General features: G+C 37.2%; 1 protein-coding gene across 1 annotated transcript in view; it reads right to left on the bottom strand.

Annotated features, from left to right (window-relative positions):
• The window catches only part of fgfrl1a (fibroblast growth factor receptor like 1a), a 101,226-nt gene extending 80,837 nt beyond the window's left edge, over positions 1-20,389 (bottom strand). The window contains exons 1-2 of the mRNA XM_028459165.1: positions 20,022-20,389; positions 18,411-18,512 (exon numbers count right to left, since the gene is read on the bottom strand). Of these exons, the coding sequence (XP_028314966.1) occupies positions 18,411-18,471 (61 nt within the window). The 5' untranslated portion in view covers positions 18,472-18,512; positions 20,022-20,389. The remainder of the gene's footprint in view (positions 1-18,410; positions 18,513-20,021) is intronic.
• Between the last annotated feature and the right edge of the window lie 548 nt (positions 20,390-20,937).

The following is a 20,937-nucleotide window of genomic DNA, read 5'->3' as shown; positions in this document are numbered from 1 at the left end:
TATAGCAGGGACGTCCAACCCACTCCGCTTTTAGTTTGGGGGCCTCGTCACTTTGATCTTAAGTGGTCTGGTCTGAAAGAATCCAGGCCTCTTTTAGGGAAAGTTAAATTTAAACATAGTTGTGTCCCAGTATTAACACTTTAAATTTATTTTTTCAGATTCTTTTGAACCATTGAAAACAAATAGGCAGGTGACCGTAGAGTAAACAGACATTTAAAAAAATTGCAAGAAATTCACATAAGATCAATACCAAGTAGGAGTAGTACAGTAATCCAAAACCGACGGGCCACAAAGACATTCCTGTGTTAAGGTTTATTTACAGACTTTAAGTGTGAAACCAAAACTGCATCTACAGCAACTTCACAACTCCAATTGATCAAGTGTTGCTGGAGAATATTGCTCCTGATTCAACTACATCACAGGACAGCACCACAAAATCCTCATAATGCAATAAAGTAATGTAATTTGACTAAAAACTCATGCATATGTGCAGAGAACATGCACAACTTCAGAACAATTGACAGGGAGTTGCTGCGTGCCTATGCAACCTGTCAGAAGACTATACTTTGAAGCAAAATACCACAGATGTCAACTCAGAAATGGATAATTTGCATTTTTTTTAATTTTTTTAATTCAGTTTATTTCCGACATGGTTACATTGAATTTTTTTTTTTTTTTACATTTTTTTTTTTTTTTTTTTTACATGCCGAAAAAGGAGACGAGAGAAGCAGTTTGCTTATCTGGGTCCCGTCCCCTGTTTTACCATCGCAAATTTACATGGGTTTACATGTCTCTCTGGTCAAACATTCTTGAGTTGTTCTGAACAGTCCTTTTTTGTGTATTCTCATCTGTAGTCAGTGTTGTCTTTTTTTTTTTTTTTTTTATTCCTCCTCCTCTCTATCGTTGTTCGTGTTGGTCTTGTTCCCTGCCAGACGTTGTTAGCATTCCTCCAGTTCAAGAATAGTTCCTCTTTTGAAGGTGTTTGGATGGTTTTTCCCTTTTCATCCATAATGTCACCACTCGGGAATGTCTCTTTTGGACACAAAAGTTTGCAGCTTATTTTGTCTCTACATCAAGGTTAATCCAACTGTTGTTAGTTCTATTGGCAGTGTTGTATTTTCCACTGTTAGATTTAACTTGTATAAACACATTATTATATCTTAGTTCATAAGCAAGGTAGTAATTTCATTGTACAGGAAAACGTGTTTCTAACTGCACATATGACAATAACCACTTTGAATTTAAATTTAATGTAATCCTTAATCACCCCACCACCTAGCAATTGAAATGAATAAATGACAGACCTTTTTTACTCTTGGTTTCCACATTTAATTCAGTCTCCGTAAAATAATCACAGTCTGAGTTTTGTTTCCAGTGTTTATATAGATCTGGGTCCATATCCATGATTACCATCAGTAATGTTGTTGTTTAGGTGGATCCTTCGTATTTTCCCAAGTCTTCCATCGTTTTGATGAGGATTGGTTTTCCGTTCTCTTCTCCCAGTGGTGTGATGTAAATCCTGCAGTTCCTTGTCCACGTCTTTAGAATCTTTCCTCCTTTTTTTATTTGGCGTGCCTTCCATGCGATGCTTGCATTTTTTTTTTGTCAGGCTTTCATTAATAAAAACCTTCGTTTCCTTCAGCTTTCTTCCTTGCTTCAGTAGTTCTCCTTTGAATTTCATATTCGTGAAGGTTATTTTTACAGCTCTGTTATCATTTTTCTTTGGCAGGAGATGGCAGGAGTTGATGTTGTCAGGGTTCAGGACAATGTCCTTCGACTCCAGGTAGTCAATGACCTGTTGTTCAATCGATTTTGTTTCTTCGTCACTCGCGTAACTCCTGGGTTTTATCTTTAGGCCTGTGATGATGACATCTTTCTCTCTTTCCTTTTGTTCCAGCTGTTCAACCCTGGCATTCAACAAATTTATCTCTTCAGCATTTCTTTCATTCTTTTCTTTCAGTACCTTTGCTTCGCTTTGTAGGTTTTCCAGTGAGTTTTCCAGTGTCTTTTCCAACGACTTTATCTCGGCAGATAGGTTTCGTAGACCCTCGCGTATCATCTCCTTGACCTCTTCCAAACCCGAATTGGGTTCTGAAGGGCCTCCCTGCGGTTTTTTCACCATTTTCCTTCAGTCTTGGGCCCAATTTTTCAGGCTGTTCAGCTGTAGCCAAGGTCGTGTTATCGGAGCGAATGAAAACACGTCTGCCTCTCTCCAAAGACCAGAGATTTAAAATGAAAGTATGAATTGAGTATAAAGAAATTTGACAAACTATAGCACTCAGAGAGAAAAAACCTCATCCAAGCGCTGAATATCCTCTGCCAGATATTGGCAGTTATCTGAATCATTATTTCACACTTTAAAGGCTTGAAAGAAATCTGCATTAATAACCAAACAGTAGGTACAAATGTATGGGTTCCCTTATCTTTTAGAAAAATCTGGATGAAATGTGAAATCCCGATCTGATCTACATTATTAAGGATTTTTTTTTAAACTGCCAAAGATGAGAGATAGGGTTTTTCAATTTTTTAAACTGATCCAGAAAAAGTAAATTTATACGAATCCCCCTTTTCCCACCAAAAAATCTTTGGCCCACTTAAACTCCGTGTAAAGCAGAAACGTTTCATTAACCACTGAGCCAAATTTGTAAGATGAAAAAAATCACTGAGTACAGTATATAAAATTAGGACTGAAAATCATGGAAAAAAGAAGCACTTCTCTCTGCTCTGAAAAGCTGGGGGCGTGTCAATTAGTAGCGCTGGAACCACGCCCACACACAGGAAAGGTGCCGCCTCCGTGTACTGTGTCTATGGGAGAGAGCAGTGTGAAAGCAGCTCCAGCGTCGATAGTGCTTCTCCCATTAGTTTTCCAAAAGTGTGGATCGGGCCAAACAAGGCATCAGCAGAAAGGTCCGCTCTGCCCGAGTCCAAATATGTGCATCTCTGTCAGAACTGCGCCCGCTAAAGGCGCAACACACAATTGCGGTGCAAAAAAGTGTTCATTTCATGGAAAATGTGGCACCGGCGGATGCGTTTTATTCCTCCGAGTCCAAATATGTGGTTTGTTTTCGGTTAGGGGCTGAATTGTGTTCGCTGGAAGCCTCAGAAGTTTGGTGTGCTTCAGCAGCAGGGTCGGGTTTATGCTAATGATGGCTCCGTTACGTAACGAGACTATGATTTCTGAAGCCTAGCTCCACAAATAAATTATAAATTGTTGAATTGCTTTTTACATGTATACATTTATGACCTATTTAATGTGTTTAGAAGAAAATGGCTGAATTTGCTTTACACTGTCTTCAAGTTCAAACTGGCCCGTATTTGGCCCCTGAACGACACCCCTGGCTTAAGGTCTATCTTTGGTTTACATTTTGTCAGAGTCCATTCTGTACTTTTGATGTAATCCTGCTAACAGACAAACAAACACCGGTAAAAAAAAAAATGCCTCCTTGGTGGTTCTAGTTGCAGAAAACATTCAAGATGATGGACAACAAAATATTGTAGATGATATATTTCGTCAGTTAAACATCACTACTTCAAGAAATATGAAAAGTGTTTCTGTCTTCTCCGATGTCCTGTCTCTCACTATAGAACCCGTTCCTGTCAGAACGAACCCACCCCCACATCTCTGGGAGTCCTCTCACATTCCCCAGCACTATGGATTCCACTGATCGACAGCTGGCACAGAGTGAAAACATGACTTCTGCCGTCTGTGCCTGTTGGTTGTTTCCAAACTGATGAATAGTTGCTTTAGCAGCGTGTTGTTACATTTAAAATAAGACAAACAACTGACCAAATCTTAAGTGTCACAGCTCAAAGTTACAGAAAGACAAGAGTTAATGTTGTCTGCCAACATCCTGTCCATAATCAGCCTCCACTTCCTGGGGTCAAAGGTCTTCTGTATGTCTGAAGGACAGAGAATTTGGATAGATATCCTAAACATGTCAATCACATCAGCCACCCCGGGTCACACTGGGATATTTCACGCACACACACACACACACACACACACACGTGAAATAAAACCTTAAAGAAAACAAAACTTGACGTGTCTTGTTGCCGCGATCACTTCTCAATGCTTCAATAGTGGTGCCATCACAAAAAACAGCTGGACTGTTTGTGTGTCTGCACATTCAGTGCATGTGTATTACTGTGTGTGCACTCGATGGGTTGGTGTGTGGTGGTGGTGGTGGTGGTGGGGGGGGGGGGTTGACAGATTGACAAGGATAGAAACCAGCAGAAACAAAGAAAGTGGCAGGAGGATTTAAAGTGTCCTGCCACTCACATAGTGAGAGGAAACAGATCATGTAATGTAGCGACAGGAGACAGAAGAGACACTACACCCAGAATAGCTGATTCAGATCTGACTGAAAAATAACAAAAAGCAATTCTTCAGAAAGTGTTGAATTTCAGTGAAAGAAGCATTTTTGGTTTGATTTTAAAGCCGTTTCTTAACGTAACGACCAAACATGTAAGGTCATGTGCAACACCTTAAACAAAAGAAAGAGTAAATAATACACAATTCTCTAATGCTGTAGACCCTAGGTTCCCAAAGTGGGGTACCCCCAGGGGTACGCAAATTTCCATAGGTGGTACGTTTAAATAGACCAGCAGTCAGGAGCCTCCATGCATTGCTAGAGGTGTCCTGATCCGATATTGATATCGGATATAGGTCTGATATTAGCCAGAAAACGAATATATCAGATTTTATCGGACTGCATCTAAAATCACCGATATAAGCTCTCCGATAAAATGTTCCGCTCCAGGACTTCTATCTATAGGTGACTGTGGTTCACACTCCAACAAAATAACCTACTGTTGCTGATTATTGTTCTCTGTTTGAGTAACATCACTTGATCAAGCCTTTTCTAACATTCCACACTGCAAAAAAAGTCATCAAAGTATGTATGATTGGTGCTGATCGCATCGGATAAATATCGGTATCGGGTGATACGCAAGGCTGCAATATCTGTGTCATATCAGAAGTGAAAAAGTTGTATCGGGACATCCCTATGCATTGCCACAAATTACAAATCTCAACAAAAAAAGCACAAATCTAACAAGCGATACATTGCTCTGCACTTCAGGGATCTGCTGGAGCCTCTTGTGTTAATTGTTATTTCTTACAGAGGGTATTGACAATTACATTAACTACAAAAAATGATGATAAACCATTTGATAACCTAAAAATAAATGACAGTGTGCAATAACTGCCACCTTCCAACTTCACTTTATATCAACTTTCTTTCCAACCTTAAGCTTTAAATCCCTGGAAAGATATCTAAACTCACAAACACTATTCTGAAAGAAAAGTCTTATTTAACTGCCAACATGCCGCCTTAATATGCAAGCTTGATATGTTGCAAGAAATTAGCAATTAGCATGTGTTGACCGATATGATCACGTGTTGTCAAATACATTAACTAAAAAAAAAATGTGTTTACATAACATTATTCAATATTATTTTAACTGTGTAGTTAAAATGTTTGTCTTCATAGAGAATATATTATTTTTTGGCTCCGGAAGGATTTTAATCCTGGTGAGATAAGACAAAATGGCTCCTTTAAAAGTAAAGGTAGCAGACCACTGCGCTAGCCAAACATGCTTGATGTCCTTTGCTAGCACGTACTTGTGTGAAAGTGGATTTTTAGCTTTGACAAACATGAAAACTAAATATAGAACAAGAAGATGGAGAACAATTTAAGACTCAGACTCTCAAATTCAGCCAAACAGCAGAGTTTTGTGCATCCTCTCATCCTCAACCTTCTCATTAAAGTTGTAGCGAGTTGTATTTCACTGTTTCGGGGTGATGTATATGTTGTATTGTATGTGTTAATCACCAAATGTTTGGTAGATTTCCTTTTTCCAAAACAAAAAAAAAAAAAGAGACTGTTTCTCTCTGAAAACGCCAGTTTGCTACCGGTAATTATTGAAATAAATCTAACAATTCAGAATAAGTCGTTTAATTGTGTGCTTACAGATTATTATTATTATTTTTTAATCATATTATTCCTTAACAAGAATTTCACGGTCGGGCTACATTGTATATGACATTACATTAATATGTTTTTAAAGTGTGCAGGAGTAGGGGTAAATGGGCTTCAGGTTAAAGGACTGAAAAGATGATATTGTGTGATTTTCCATCCTTTAGGTGAGTTTTAAACACTTTACATGAAAAAAAATAAAAACAATCACTGAGGAGTTATTAAACTTGTGTAGTTGTAACACTTGAGGCAACACTTTGGGAGCCTCGTAACAGTTTCCTAAAAGTGTAAGAAAAAAAAGTCAAATCTTGCAACAAATATGAAAAAAAAAGCTTTTTTTAAACTTTTTAAAAGCCTAAAATGTGTTTTTCTGTGTGCTACTAAGATTAACATTAGGAGAGGTAGAACAGCCTTCAGTTTCTAACCTGTGAAACCAACCTCAACAGAAATAAACCACTTATTCAAATCACAGCTAAGAAGCTCATACATAGCAGACAGCTAAGGTCATCTCTATAGCATGTATTTTTTTTCATTTAATGTCTAAAGCGCCTGTATAAATAACCTTCTGCAGAGAAAACTGGAATATACTCAAGCACTCTACAACCTTGATTAGAATCATAACAAAGATAAACTTAAACAACTCAAAATACACCAATGGTTAGCGAGTGTGTTTCTGATAAACGAAGAGGTGAAAAGAGTGTGTGTTGTCCTGTGGGGTTCCTGGTGTGTTGTTACAGTCTCCTCTGGTGCTGGCGTAGCACACACACACACACACACGCTGCCCTTTGACCTGCTGTGCTGAAGCGTTGACCAAACATACCCCAACCAACCCCACTGAGACCACACTACAGCACTGTGGCGCCACAACCCACACAATACTGCTCTATGCAGGACAAAAACAGAAGCTCAGGGGATAATGAAGAGAAGTAGATCTGCAAATGAAAAGTAAACTTCAAAATACAGTATATGCTGCGGTCACAGAACAGGAAGTTTAACAGCAAGAGGTCTTCTGTGACAGCAACGTTTACATTAGTTTTTACAAACAATGTGTGAATGGACAGAAAAAAGCAGCCCGCCATCCCATGTATCTTGTAATTGGCCACGCTTACATGATGTTTTTTTTAATTCGGAATTAGTTATTCAGAATTAAAGTATTCTGCTTCACGATTATTTGCCTTTGTTCAATTCCCCTTTAGGTGTGGGGTCTGGGAAGGGTTCTGTTTCGACAGAAGCCCAACGCACCGTATTCACGTCAACCGGAAAAAACACAAAACAAATCTTTTCAATTTGGCTACAACATAGAAGACCACATAATAAGCACTATTTTCACTTTTATTTTGATTGTAGTTTTGAAGTAGTAACTCCACAATAACATACTGTTTCACTTTGGTCAGGTGAGGAGTAGAAGAGAGATAGATTAGCGGAGAAGGAAGGCAGAAGACCGTACTTTGGCCAATCACAGCCAGCGGGTAGTGCAACGGCTGCTCTTCCTCCACTATACAGGATTTTGAGTGAAAGGAGAACTTTTGCACGACTCGCGCAACATTTGTGAAGCTCTGAGATCTGTCTGCATGTTTATGCTTCCGTCCATCCACTCTTTTCAACACATCCGTATCTTCTCAGGCTCTTATTAAATAAATAGTCTTGGCTCGAGTCCAACGCTTGTTTCGGGTGGCCATTTTGGATTATGCTGTTTACAAGATCGAGGAATTAATAAATTCGGAATTAAAATCAGAACAAACCAGCTACTTACTTCAGATTCATGTTTAATTCGGAATGGCCATTTTCCTTTGGAATTGGGTGTTTACAAGGTGTTTTTTAATCTTTTTTAGAGAGGATTTTAACTGTTATTCTGAATTAAAGCTCTCATGTAAACTTAGCCAATGTGGGCTTAAGCATTTATTCACACATTATAAAATGCAGGTTACTGTGTAGCAGAAATATGCTCGAAAAGCCAAATATGTAATTTTTTCCACTTGTGTTCAATTTCTTTTTTCTTCTTGGTTGCTTTTGTTCTGTGAGTGCAAATATTCAATAAGACATGAACTAAGGCAGATTGAAATTAGATTTTAAGTGTACAGATGAATGATTTCTACTCTCCTTTATTGATTTCCCAATAAGCCGTTTCTATTTATTGGAGCAGCCATTTCCTTCCTGCTGAGGAAGTAGTGGTATCCTTCCTGCAGGACCTTCTCCACAGACAGGCCAATTTCACGGTGACACACCGTCAAACCCCTGCAGAGAACGTCCAGACAGACCCATTAAGACCCCACCATTAGCAAAGTCAAAGCAAACACAGACTTAATCTAAATGAAGGCTAATAGCCTTTAAAATTAATAGGGCCTAATAAAGCTCTCAGCAGTGCCTATATAGAAAGGCTGAATCCCCTGCTCATGGTTTACAAGGCTTTACTTTGACATATTTCAGACCAAAATGTACAATTCTTATAATTTTTGTAGTTTCAGTCAAAAACTCTTTAGCTGATGGAAGTAAATCTTAGCCAAAGCTCTAAAGAAGCAGCCAATCACATTTGGCCATGACATTAACATTTAACATGAGGAACTACAGTCCTCCTCTCTTTCAAAGTAGCAATGCTAACACAAAAAGTAAAGAGGCAGTAAAAAGGACTTTTTCCCCCCACATAACAAACATTTCTCTAAACAATACAAATCTATTCTTATCTTTCTTAACTCCTCATCTGTTGATTCTGGGGTTTTTTTTTTAGCACCTCTACTGCAAACACAGAGACACATCAGCCCATATAACGGTTATCAGCATGTCAAATGGTATTTACGATGATTAGCTGTGACCTGGAGGAACATGGGTAAACGGTGTGTGTGTGTGTGTGTGTGTGTGTGTGTGTGTGTGTGTGTGTGTGTGTGTGTGTGTGTGTGTGTGTGTGTGTGTGTGTGTAAAAAAGGCCCATTTAGAGCATGTGTCTGTGGCATGCAGCTATTTACTCTGTTCATCTAAGTTAGGGTGACCATATGTCCAGATTTACATGGACATGTCCTCTATTCACGTCCTGTCTGTGGGAAACTTTACATTGTCTGGGTTTCTCAGGGACCCTGAACGCATCTCGGGGAACACGTTATATGGAATGATTGTAACTCCACTAACATTTGCTCAATCAGAGAAATTCCCCCAGTTTCTTTGGCTAAGTAGTTGCTCTTTACAGCCACCATCATGTCTTTTTACACACACGTGACAGAATCATTAAAGATACCGCTTTATTTGATGACATCGTCACACGAGGAAAAGAGAAAGAGGACCAAAGTCAAAGAGAGATGGATTTAACTGAAAAGGTTATTTATTGAAGTGTATATCTAATTCCTTACTATTCTGTAAGCCTAGAGGGTTTTGTTATAGTTTTAATTTCTAGGAGGAAATATATTTCTCATATTGTTTCAATCATTGAGAGATTTTAAGAAGGTTTGTGTGTGATTTTTCAAGGACATAATATTAAAATGCATAATAAAGGTGAATGACTTCAGTCACCACTGACTTCAGACTGGTTTTAAGTCTTGGATATAAAAATAAAACAAACTTATTTATTTATTTATGATATTGTATTTTGCCGTTAAATGTAGATTTAATAAAACGTTGAGTACTTTGAGTATGACGAGGTTGGCCCAAATATGGTTACCCTAATAGATTCACTCCACCAACACATTTCCTATGCAACACACTGAAGTTTCATAGCTTTATTTCATGGCCTTCTTAACATGGACATGTAAGAAATAAATAGACACGGCTTAAAATAAAGCTTACTGTCTATTTACTTCTTGCACGCGTACTTTTGCAGAGCAACACGGGAGCTTGCATTAGACAACCATTTCTTTGATGTTCAAAGGCTGAATGACAGCGACACTATTCCAACTAAACTTTGTGTTATTGTGATGGAAGTGAGTTGGAATAAGTTTAATTGGCGACACACTTGTCTGCGACACTTGTTATTTTCATCATAAAAACAATGCTAATCATGTATGTGCTCACTATTCCAGCCTCATTTAACAAACCACACAATGCTCTCCAACATTTCACAGTTAGTGTTAGCATGCTAATTACATTCCTCGGTAATGGCTGTGTGGGAACGAGGCTTGTTAAGTGATCATGAGCCGTGTGTGCGTGTGTGTGCGTGCATGCATGTATATGTTGTCACTTAATGTGCAACATTGGAGTCAATGGTATCATATTGTGTTTGCATGTGTTTTTTGGAGCTGTGCATGTCAATGTTTGTTTTAATTGTGTTAGGAATGAGTCACACAACTGCTGTCGGTCTTCATATATACCTCTACATCTAAAGCAGTTTTTTGGGGGGTAATTTTCAATGAACAAAGACATCATTTTAATATTACTGTATATCTCTCTACAGTTATTACAAAAATGTTTTTTTTTTTCTATTTCTGATCAAGATGTTGGAGGATTTTTATGACACATGAAGCTTCTTAGAAGTGACTGTGCATCAGAAATTGCGCGTTCAGGTTTCTCAATTGCATCCAACGGGACAAAAATATGACACTTAGGGATGTAACGATTCACTCAACTCATGATACGATTCGATTCACGATACTGGGTTCACGATACGATTTGATCACGATTTATTTTACAAAATGGGACTGCAGAAAAATGATGACTGAAAAATATTCCTTTATTTTTTTGGGGGAAAAAACTATACTGTTTTCTTTTTATTTTTCATTGTCAAAAGAATCCCTTGATAAACTATTCAAAACAATGCAATTTAACTACAAATAAATCTTGAATGAAATAAATAAAGGAAGTAAATAAATAAGGAGTAACCCAGTGGTCGGTTGGCATGCAGATATCTTGCAGTGAAGAAGAGATGCTATGCTAGCAGACAGAGCTAATAGAAAAACGTGACTTTTACAGATATTCACGTAATATTACGATATTTTTCGGTGCTGAAGGGGTAAGGAATCATTTATGAACATGTTTAAAAGTAGAAGGCAGTCAGAAAGAAAGTATTAGCAGATTCCGCCCACCGTCTACGCTTCTCGACCCTCTCTGCTGGTTAGAAAAAGGACTGCAATTAAATTTTCACAGTATCGATGTGAATCGCGATACCTATGAATCGATTTTTAACTGCCTTCCGATTAATCCTTACATCCCTAATGACACTCATTACCTTCCAGTAATTGCAGTATTATCCTGCCTGGATAATCTGTCGGATTTGACTACAACCGGCACAACATCTGGCCAATCAAAAAATACTGATACTTCTCATTTTAGAAAATGCCTCATGACATGGTTTTATCGGCATAGGACTGTTCATTTTGTTGCCTAAAACTCTGTCATAGTTTTCGTCGACTACATTTTTTAAGTGACAATAACTAAAATCTGTCAATTTCATTTTTCTTAAATACATGTGAACGAAATCTGAATCAGAATACATTGATATTTTCTTCAACTGAAAAACTATTATAATTGTGTCACATGGGGAAAATTCAATCAGAACTCATGTGATCTTAGGTATTGATCACATCAAATCCGTCTGTGTGCATTTACAAACATTAATATCATCAAATATCAGGTTGATCAATGGAAATTAAATCTTTTTTTTTTTTTTAAACGCGTGAACTCTTATGCTTTATATTTAATGTCGACTATATCTGTAACAGATTAAACACCATTCAGCTTAAAAGTAGACTATAACTGAAATAGTCCTGATAACTACATTTTCACTAAAACAAAGTTGCATTTTAGTCAAAATTTACTGTCAAAATTAACACTGCTAATTTTTTTGGGACCAGAGAAATGTTTCCCTTTCTAAAATATTAAATGCTTAGTTTGTGGTGTGAAGTATGATTTAGATATGTCAACATGAACCAAAATCTCATGCGTAGATTTAAAATACAGTCTGAATATGTGTTTAAAAAAATTAAGTGGAAAAAATGACCAGTGAGTGCATCAATAATGGAATCCTATTCATTCCCTCTGCGTGTCTCACATTTTAGGTATTCTGCTCCTCACCTGTGTCCTGATTACCTCTGGAGAAATACAGTCAACTGTTGGAGTAACTTTTTCCATCTAATCTGAAACATCTGCTTTCCTCAACATGCTTTACTCACTATTTACTGCTGAAGGCAACTGGAGGAGAAGGCGGCCATCCATTTTAAACTCTAAAGGGAGTTGGAAAGTGTAGTTGCAATGAAAAAGGAGGCATTTTGATGCAATAACCCAACTGTTTGGACAGTTTCAATACGTGTATGAAATATTGCTGCAATACTTCATGCCTGTACATTCTAATGATGAATGAGCAGCCTCACAAAAATATTTCTCTTCTTTCAAAAGATGTTTGTACAAGCTAGTACACTGATTTTATATCATGAATATATTCACTTATTTAAGCACAAATCTATGAAAGCTAGTAAAACTATTCATCTCCTACACTTTCTTATCTTATCATTTCTTTGGACTGAGGGAGGGAAAACAGTACCTGGAGAAAAACATACACGCTCGCTGAGAGAGAGGTGTAATCCGATCAAAAAGGGCCAGGACCTGGATTTGAACCCAGATCCTTTAGCTGGGAGCCAGTGGTACCACTAACCTCTGCTTCTCTGAGTGTGTGTCAGTGCTAAAGGTGCTTTAGCAGCAGAATGTACCGGTAACTCTCCAGTGTTGAAGCTGCAGGTAGCCTCATGTACTGGCCCCACCGCCAGTTTTTCTGGCTCCTGGAATCACGCTCGACCCTTTTCCAGCAAACACGAGAGAACGCTAATCTCTCAGCTGCTTAGTCTCATGCTCAACGACACACACACACACACACACACAGAGGCCCAGACAGCAGTTCACACAGTGCAGTTGTGTAAGCCTCCGGACCTGCTGGAATAACGACACCAGGGCAAGAGAGATTGATCACTGAGCTTATCCCAATGTCTTTTTCAACTTTCCCTTTCCCACACTTGTGGTTTTTTTTAGCTTGTTTCATTCGCGATTTTCTTTTCCCAAAAAAAAAATTATTATTTTTTTTTTTTACTAGCATCTGTAACATACGCTAATGTGTGAAAACGTTGCGTACATGTTTTTACTTTGTCAGCTTTCAGAGAAATCTCCAATATAAATTTCACATGATCTCATCTTTATACCGAAAATCACAATATACCGATAATTTTAATTCAATTCAAGTCTGACCAGAAAGACAATTTCTGTGTTAATTTTGCTGATGCAAAATGCCACACAGGCACATTCATTAGGAAACAGCACAATACGTGCCACTTTTGTCTTTTTCTCCTCTCAGGGACAGCATGTGTGAGTGAGCTCTGTAGTGTGGCGTGATTAGTGGTAGATCTGGGTAAAGACTAGGGCTGCACAATTAATCAAATTCTAATCGTGATCATGATTTTGATTGCCACAATTAAATGAACCTGATCGTCTGCAATATTTACATTTAAAATGTGTGCTCTGCTGCATATCAAATCACGCACTTTCTCAACCTTTATTCAGCAGCAGCCTTGAGTCATTTGGTGGATTGATGAGAGCTGTGAGCTGTAAATGTTTCCAATGAGTTCCATTTCGTGAACGCACTCTGTAATAGTGTATTTATTCAGTTAACCCTTCGTACATTTTAAATTCTTGGGTTAATTTCATTTTTTTTGGTATAATTTTTATTTAAAGCTTCATTTAGCAATGTTAACAGTTATCATATTGTTTTTTTTTTTTTTTTTTTAAAAAGTAGTGCCAAAGAAATACAGATTTTTCAATAACATGATGAAATCATAATCGTGATTACAATATTGATCAAAATAATCATGATTATCATTTTGGCCATAATCGTGCAGCCCTAGTAAAGACGCACTCATAAATCCAGCTACTGTAACTGGGCTTTTCATGCTGTTCTGAGAGGTAGTGACAGCACTGACTCCTAAAACAAGTATTTTCATCCAAATTAAACTACAAAAATATGTATATAGATATAGACGATATTGTAATTTTCTATATCGTCAAAATAGAAAACTCAATACATCTTGAATATAGACATATCCTCCGAACCAAATAGAAAGTATAACATTTCGTGCATTTATCATCTGTATGAAATGTATGCCGACAATTTTCCCCAAATCCACATTTCTATTAATTCATTCTCTGCTGTATGCAACAGAACTGCTCATGTTATTGTCTGTAATTCAGTATATTTACATTGTTTCGCAGAGTAACACACCATCATGCAGCAGTGAGCCATTCATGAATAAAACCATTCCGCTGTATCACCTCTGTGGGGTTTTTCCCCCCTCTGTTATTGAAAAAATTGGAAAATTGGACTAAGTGTTTGGATGTGCCATCATTCATTTACAGTAACAGCAAATAAATCTGAATTTTTCCTAATTTTAATACGAGTAGTACTTATTTTCTGAATATTTTCCAGTGAGTGTTCTCTCTTTCTCGTTGTAGGGTCACAGTCCACCAACATGTCCCACATACTAATAAGTATGGTTGAATAGTTTCTAAAAGTAAACAGCTAAAGACACTGGAACAACATGCCTGTTTTACACAGACTATTATTTATCTGTAGATCTCAACAGTGTGGCCCCAAAATCAGAGTTTATGCATTTACCAGACGTTTTGTGACAGTTATAATTAAAACACCTTAAGACTATTATGTGTAGGATGTTGTTGTTGGTGCCCTGCCCAGGTGTAATGGCTGCTCAAAACCCATGAAAATCCAGCTGACAGGTTAGACTGTTTAAAATGAACAGATATGACACAAACTTGGCTCCTCGTGGCTGTAAAATCAGAAACAACTTAAATATTATTCATATATTATTAACCTATACAATGAGAAACATTCTGAGTCTGCGTTCGATTCCGGGAACAAACATAAGAGATTTTTCACGTTTCGCTACAAAAGACTCTTTGTAGCGAAATTGGAGTCCTAACAGAAGATGAAAAATTAAACTCACATGCAAAATAGATTGCATAACGTAACTGAATACTTTTTAAACCTCAAACACCCAATTACAGAGGAATATTTCCAGGACCAGATTGAGGAAAACCCAACATTGATCTCATCACGTTCGACCCCAGACTCCAGAAAAGTCTTCCAGCTGACAGTTAATGTCACTCGTACATCAGTAATATGTAGAAAATAAACTGACTGAGAAATGCAAAACCAGCTGTAACCATAGCAACTGGACTGACAAAGAAAAGTAGATAGTTTCCAACAAAATGCTTTAACCTTAAACATAAGAATATTCTACAGTTGAATGAATTATGTAAAACAATAAATTAGACAACCTTGAAAAATAACCTGAAAAAATAAAAAATATATAAACATAAGCCAATTACGGACCAATATCAATATCAAATCAAGATACCCTTACAAAATACGCATTTGCCCCGCAAATTATAAGTCCAATCCATTACATTAAAGCTGCAGTATGTAGAATATGTGAAACTGGTATGGAAAAAAAACATGCTCCCCCCCTCCCTTTTTCCAACATCGGGAATGTTTGTCATTCCGTCTAATATTAATCTTCCTCTTAGACTCTCGCTTCTCCATGTACAGTAGATCTTCCTATTTTATCTTGCTTTGTTGTGTGAGCCGCTGTGCCTCACGCCACGATGGGGACTATTCCTGCTGGGATGTCCACCATTGCACCTTCATTACCGTTGGGACGTGAACAAGCTTTAACTTCAGTCAAGCAGCCAATAGTGACAGCCAAAATACCTTATGGACCACTTGGTTTGTAAAAAGCTTGAATATAAAGCCAAGAGAATGTGCAGAGGTCCAGTGTCCTCACAGAACACTTTGGCTCACAATATGCTTAAAGGTCAACATGGATTTTTGACAAAATGACACAAAAAAAGAAAAGCATACATACTGCAGCTTTAAGTCATCATTTATACTTAGTTCTTTTTTCAATTTTATTATTCTGTATGTGTATGGATGAACCCAATTTTCCCACAAGGACCGATAAAGTTGTCATCAACCTATGTTTCTCTATAAACTTTAGCCATTACAGTAAAAAGTACATTTATCTTGAACAGACTTGCCTTAATGTTATTTGGATGAAAACTCTTCAAGATAAATTAATTCTAATTTAAAAGTTTGGCCTGATGGTGGCGCTAGAGAACAGTTCAAGGTTTCATGATCAAGGGGTTATTTATGTATTCAACAAGTAAACAGTGCCCGACACAAAAAACATTTTGGAGGCAAATCTCCCTGGGGTCAGATTGACCCTGAGGGTAAAATGTGTTAGTAATATTTGAGTACAATAGGAGGGTTAAAGTCAATTCACCTGGCGCCTGAAATCTTGAACTACGGAGGGTTTTTTTTCGGGTCTCAAGCACTAAATAATAACCTAACAATACGAATGAATGCCTGAGTTTCTACATCAAAACTTTTCCTCTTGTCCTGAATTTTTAAAACATTGACTATTACCTTCCTTAATCCTGTTCTTCTTTTCTCCTCATTCTCTCTCCCCACATGTCCCTCGCTGGCCTTTGGCGTCACTAACAGGAGGAAACGCTGTGGCATTGTGCAGCAAACATCCCTAATAGGCTAATCTAATCTCATCTCTTTGCGGTCTACGAGCTTGTGTTTACTTTCTGCCCCATGTCTGCGTGCCGGCTCTGCTTCGCCTCGCTGAATGCAGCTTTGTTTGGGCTGAAAAACTCATCGTCAGTGTGATCTCAGAAATGGGCGCCAACTACACAACATGCTGGCATCTGTGTACAAGCTTATCAAGTTTATTGTGTGAGACAACACAAACACACAGGGCGGGATCAAAACAAAAAAAAAAAACAGACACTTTTTACTTTATTATATACTATGATCGATTACACAGCGTTGTCTGAAGCAAAGGTGAATGAAAAATAACAGGAAACAAGTGCGTAGTCAGAAGTTCACTGATTACCTAATGTGTTTTTTTAAGTTCAGCTAAGGACAAATGCTCTATAGAGCCATGGTTTATAACCTGAGTGAAAGTAGAACAATGAACGCTAGTTTTCAATAGAATCAATGCAATGAAAAGTATCAGAAAAATAATACCAATCATTTGTGCACAAGGTCTAATCATTATTAGGTAAACTTAAGTTGCAATAGAAATCACGATTTGCATGTCACAATATAATATATTATCCAATATGATATTAATAGGGGTGTCCCGATCCGATATCGATATCGGATATTGGTCCGATATCATCCTGAAAACGAATATCGGATTCAAATTACGAATCAACTTTTTTCGCTTTTGCAATTCATTTTTATTGTATTCTATTAAGTTGTAGAATACTGTAGATATTATGTTGAAAGTTAAAATGTATGTAACCAATTGGTTAATAATAAATAGGTCAGTTTTTCTTATACCTACTGTTGCTGACTATTGTTCTCTGTTTGAGTAACATCACTTGATCAAGCCTTTTTTAACATTCCACACTACAAAATAAGTAATTAAGAAAAAAGTAATAAAAGTATGTATGATTAATGCTGATATCGTAAAGGCCGATATGCAAGGCTGCAATATCGGTATCATATCGGAAATTAAAAAGTTGTATCAGGACATCCCTCGATATTAAAGGTAGGGTAGGTGATTTTCAAAAGCTAGCATGATTTTGAATGTAGCCTCCCCGATGGCTCCGCCCCTCCCCCCTCCCCTCAGTGCTCCATCTCACTCACATGCATGCACACAGCTGCTGCAGAAGAGGAGCTCAGTTCATCGCTTGTATTGTGGAGAAAAAAAACTCTGTTTTAACTCTGTCAGCGGTGACGCGCTTCCAGTGTGAGCTCGTGCATGCGAGGAATCGAGACCAAGCAAGGAGACGTGATTGGTTAAAAAAAAAAAATGGTTTGGTTTTTTTCATTGGTAGAAGTTTTTACAGGTTTACAGCTGCTACAGTTGACGGATTATCTTCGTTCCTTTTTCAGAGCACATAAGATCTTAATTTCTTTCAGGACATAAAGACAATTTCAACCAAAAACTTAAAAAGTGTATCTAGAGTAAATTGCCTACCCTAGCTTTAATTGCGATATAAATAATTACAAATGTAAAAAAAAAGTACACAATGGTATGAAACACAATTTATTTCATTTTTTTAACCTTGCGAGAACGAGTAAATGGTAACTAACTGTAATTCAAGAACCAAAATCAAAAACAAGTGGTAAACTTTTTCTTCTACAATAGATTTTGAGTCCGTTTAGTTCTTAAATTCAGAAAAAAGTAACCACATACATCTATGAAAATGCCCAGTATGTTTTATGAAAAGTGCAATCAACAGCTAAATACATTGAGGAGTTTGGTCTGACATGTGCTATGCATATCTTAGCTCAATGAAATGTGTTTTTCATTAAAAACCATGATTAAAAAAAAAAATCGATTTTGGATCAATACAATAAATGCGCGGCGTAATATTGTGATCTATCTTTTTTCTTACACCCTTATAAGATACTGTGTTAAAATCACAGGCTTTCCTCACCTCTGGCAGCTGTGGACATCAGGAGAACCTCCAGCACCAGACACAACCACAGCAGCTCCATTTTGCTCAACAGCACAAGTTTCAGAACTGAAAGTCTTTAATCTGGAAGAAAATGATAGGGAAACAATTAGAAAAACAAAAAAAATTGTGCAACATTTAATTCACTTTTACAATCTGTAATCTTTTTTAAATTTTAGATCAATGGCCAAATGCAGACCGATTCCACCACAAACGGGCCACAGGTTTTAGGCGGGAAAACGAACAATTTCAACATTAATAATGTCCTAAAGTTTGCACTTTCAGTCATAAATTAGACAAAGTATTGAAGACATCAACAATATCTAAGCAATAAGTGACAAATACTTAAATATCCTTTGATTGATTAATTTTTTTTTTTTTTATTTAATTTGGTGATATTTTGTGGGATCATTTGAGAAAAATTGTAGGATTTTAGAAAAATTTACAGTTCACGCTTTTCTCTGTCATTTTCACTTTCTCCAGCGGTCCCAATCGGATGCACTGAAGGGCCGGATTTGGCCCCCGGACCTTGGGTTTGACATAAATGACCTATAACTTTGTTTCTTGCTTTCTCGAACATGTGTGTAAATGAAAGTTGAAACACATTATGAGGACGTGTTCAAGTTGTGAAAGTAATTTGAGTAATTAGAGTTTCTCCTTTTTGGTGCAACTTTCTCCATCGGATCCAGGGTTGTCAGAATTAATTTAAGGTGTCCAAAATAAATACCTTCATCTATCTGTAGCACTTCAGGAGGTCATGAAGTCTTGCATTATATTTATTCCGACACGTCTGCCTTTACAGCTAATACCTCTGCCACCTAAATTATTACAAGCGATCCTATTTCAGTGCTTCATCTTTGATCAGCGTCTGTCATCCTCGGTGTCTCAGCGAAGGTTAAAACTGATCATCATCAACATGAGATTTAAAATAAAAACTAATATTTTACTCAAAGGTCGTCTAAAACGCTATATTTAGCTATCATTTAATAAAAAAAATATGAATTTACATTTCAGTTTGTTAGACGGGCAGAACATTTTGCAGCTTCAACTACGTGTTTCAAAATCCTAATTACAAAGTAGGCCTGGGCAATATATCGAGATTCAAGACATATCGAGTTTTCTATTTTATTACAATATTGCCTATGACAATATATTTTTTTATTTTCTATTAAAACACTAATTTTAGAAGTATGTATATTGATCGATATTTTGAGAAAAAACATCGAGATATAAGTTTTGGTCCACATCACCCAGTGCTATTATATAGGCTGTTAAACATGCAAATACAACTACACTCTCATTATGTCAACAACATTGATCCAGATAAACAGCATTATATTATGAAAGCTTAATCAAAGTAATAGTCAAATGTAGAAATGTATTCACAAGTGTAAAAGTTAAATAGGATATAGTCTAATTTACAATTTAAATAAACACATTAAAAAGAAGAAAAAAAATATGACTGGAACACACACAAAACACACAATAGGGTCCAAATTATTAGTCAACTCACATTAAAGTGTAATTTAAAGCTTTAACATTAATGTATAGTAAGTATAAAGGTTATATTATTATGTGTAAAGTTGGATTTACCTTCCAGCTCCAAGATTATCCTCAATTCGTTCCCAATGGAGTGGATGAGGACTAAACCCGTTATTCCACAGGAAAAAACAGAGAGCATTCACTGGTTTTTCAGCTTTCAATAGATAAAACTACAAAATGTGTCAAAGAAAAGGAAACTAAATCAAAGCTGAACAGTGAGAAAAGCCAACGGGCAAAGTCTGGTCAAACACGTGAGCGTTTTCCGCAGGTACGAGCCTTTTCTGAATGACAGTCCGCATTAAAAGCGCTCCACAGAGTCATTAAAGTGTGGCAATTCCCAGCACTAACACACAAACGAGTGAAAAAGTCGGAAAGTGTGCGACATGAAAGGCTGAAGAGTCCGCATTGCCTCCAGCTGCGTGTCCACACTCCGTCTAAACTTCAGCCGCAGGCGAGAAAACAAACTGCGTCCGCGGTCAGCCCCATCCTAACTTTCAGCCAATCAGAAGGCAGTCCAATCAGGCAGCGGGCCAATCAGAGAGGAGTAAGGTGCAAGGCACATTTGGTGCGGTTTTAAACCATAATAAAGTGCATTAAAAGGTTTATTAACACAAAATATAATATTATAAGCTGATATTATTCCTCCTGATAGTTAATTTGGATCGTGACAATCTTATTTAGGGGTTGGAACAGCAGATCATTATTACATCACATCTTTCTTTTTAATTTTCCCTCCATCCTCACATCCCAGAATGATTTAAATCACTGTTTCTCAAATGAGGGTACGTGTACCCCTAGGGGTACGTGATGGCACTACAGGAGGTACATGAAAGAGTGGAAAATGAACAAATAAAGTGTCAGTCTTGGTCCCACCCTAAGTGTGAGATCACTGGAAATGATAAAAACTATAAAAATGAATCTATTCGGGAGCCATTAAATTGTTTTTCAACCTTGGGGTTGGAACCCC

This window comes from Gouania willdenowi, chromosome 10 (assembly GCF_900634775.1).
Source record: "Gouania willdenowi chromosome 10, fGouWil2.1, whole genome shotgun sequence".
NCBI classification, from domain to species: Eukaryota; Metazoa; Chordata; class Actinopteri; order Blenniiformes; family Gobiesocidae; genus Gouania; species Gouania willdenowi.
This window is presented reverse-complemented; position numbering and strand designations above follow the sequence as displayed.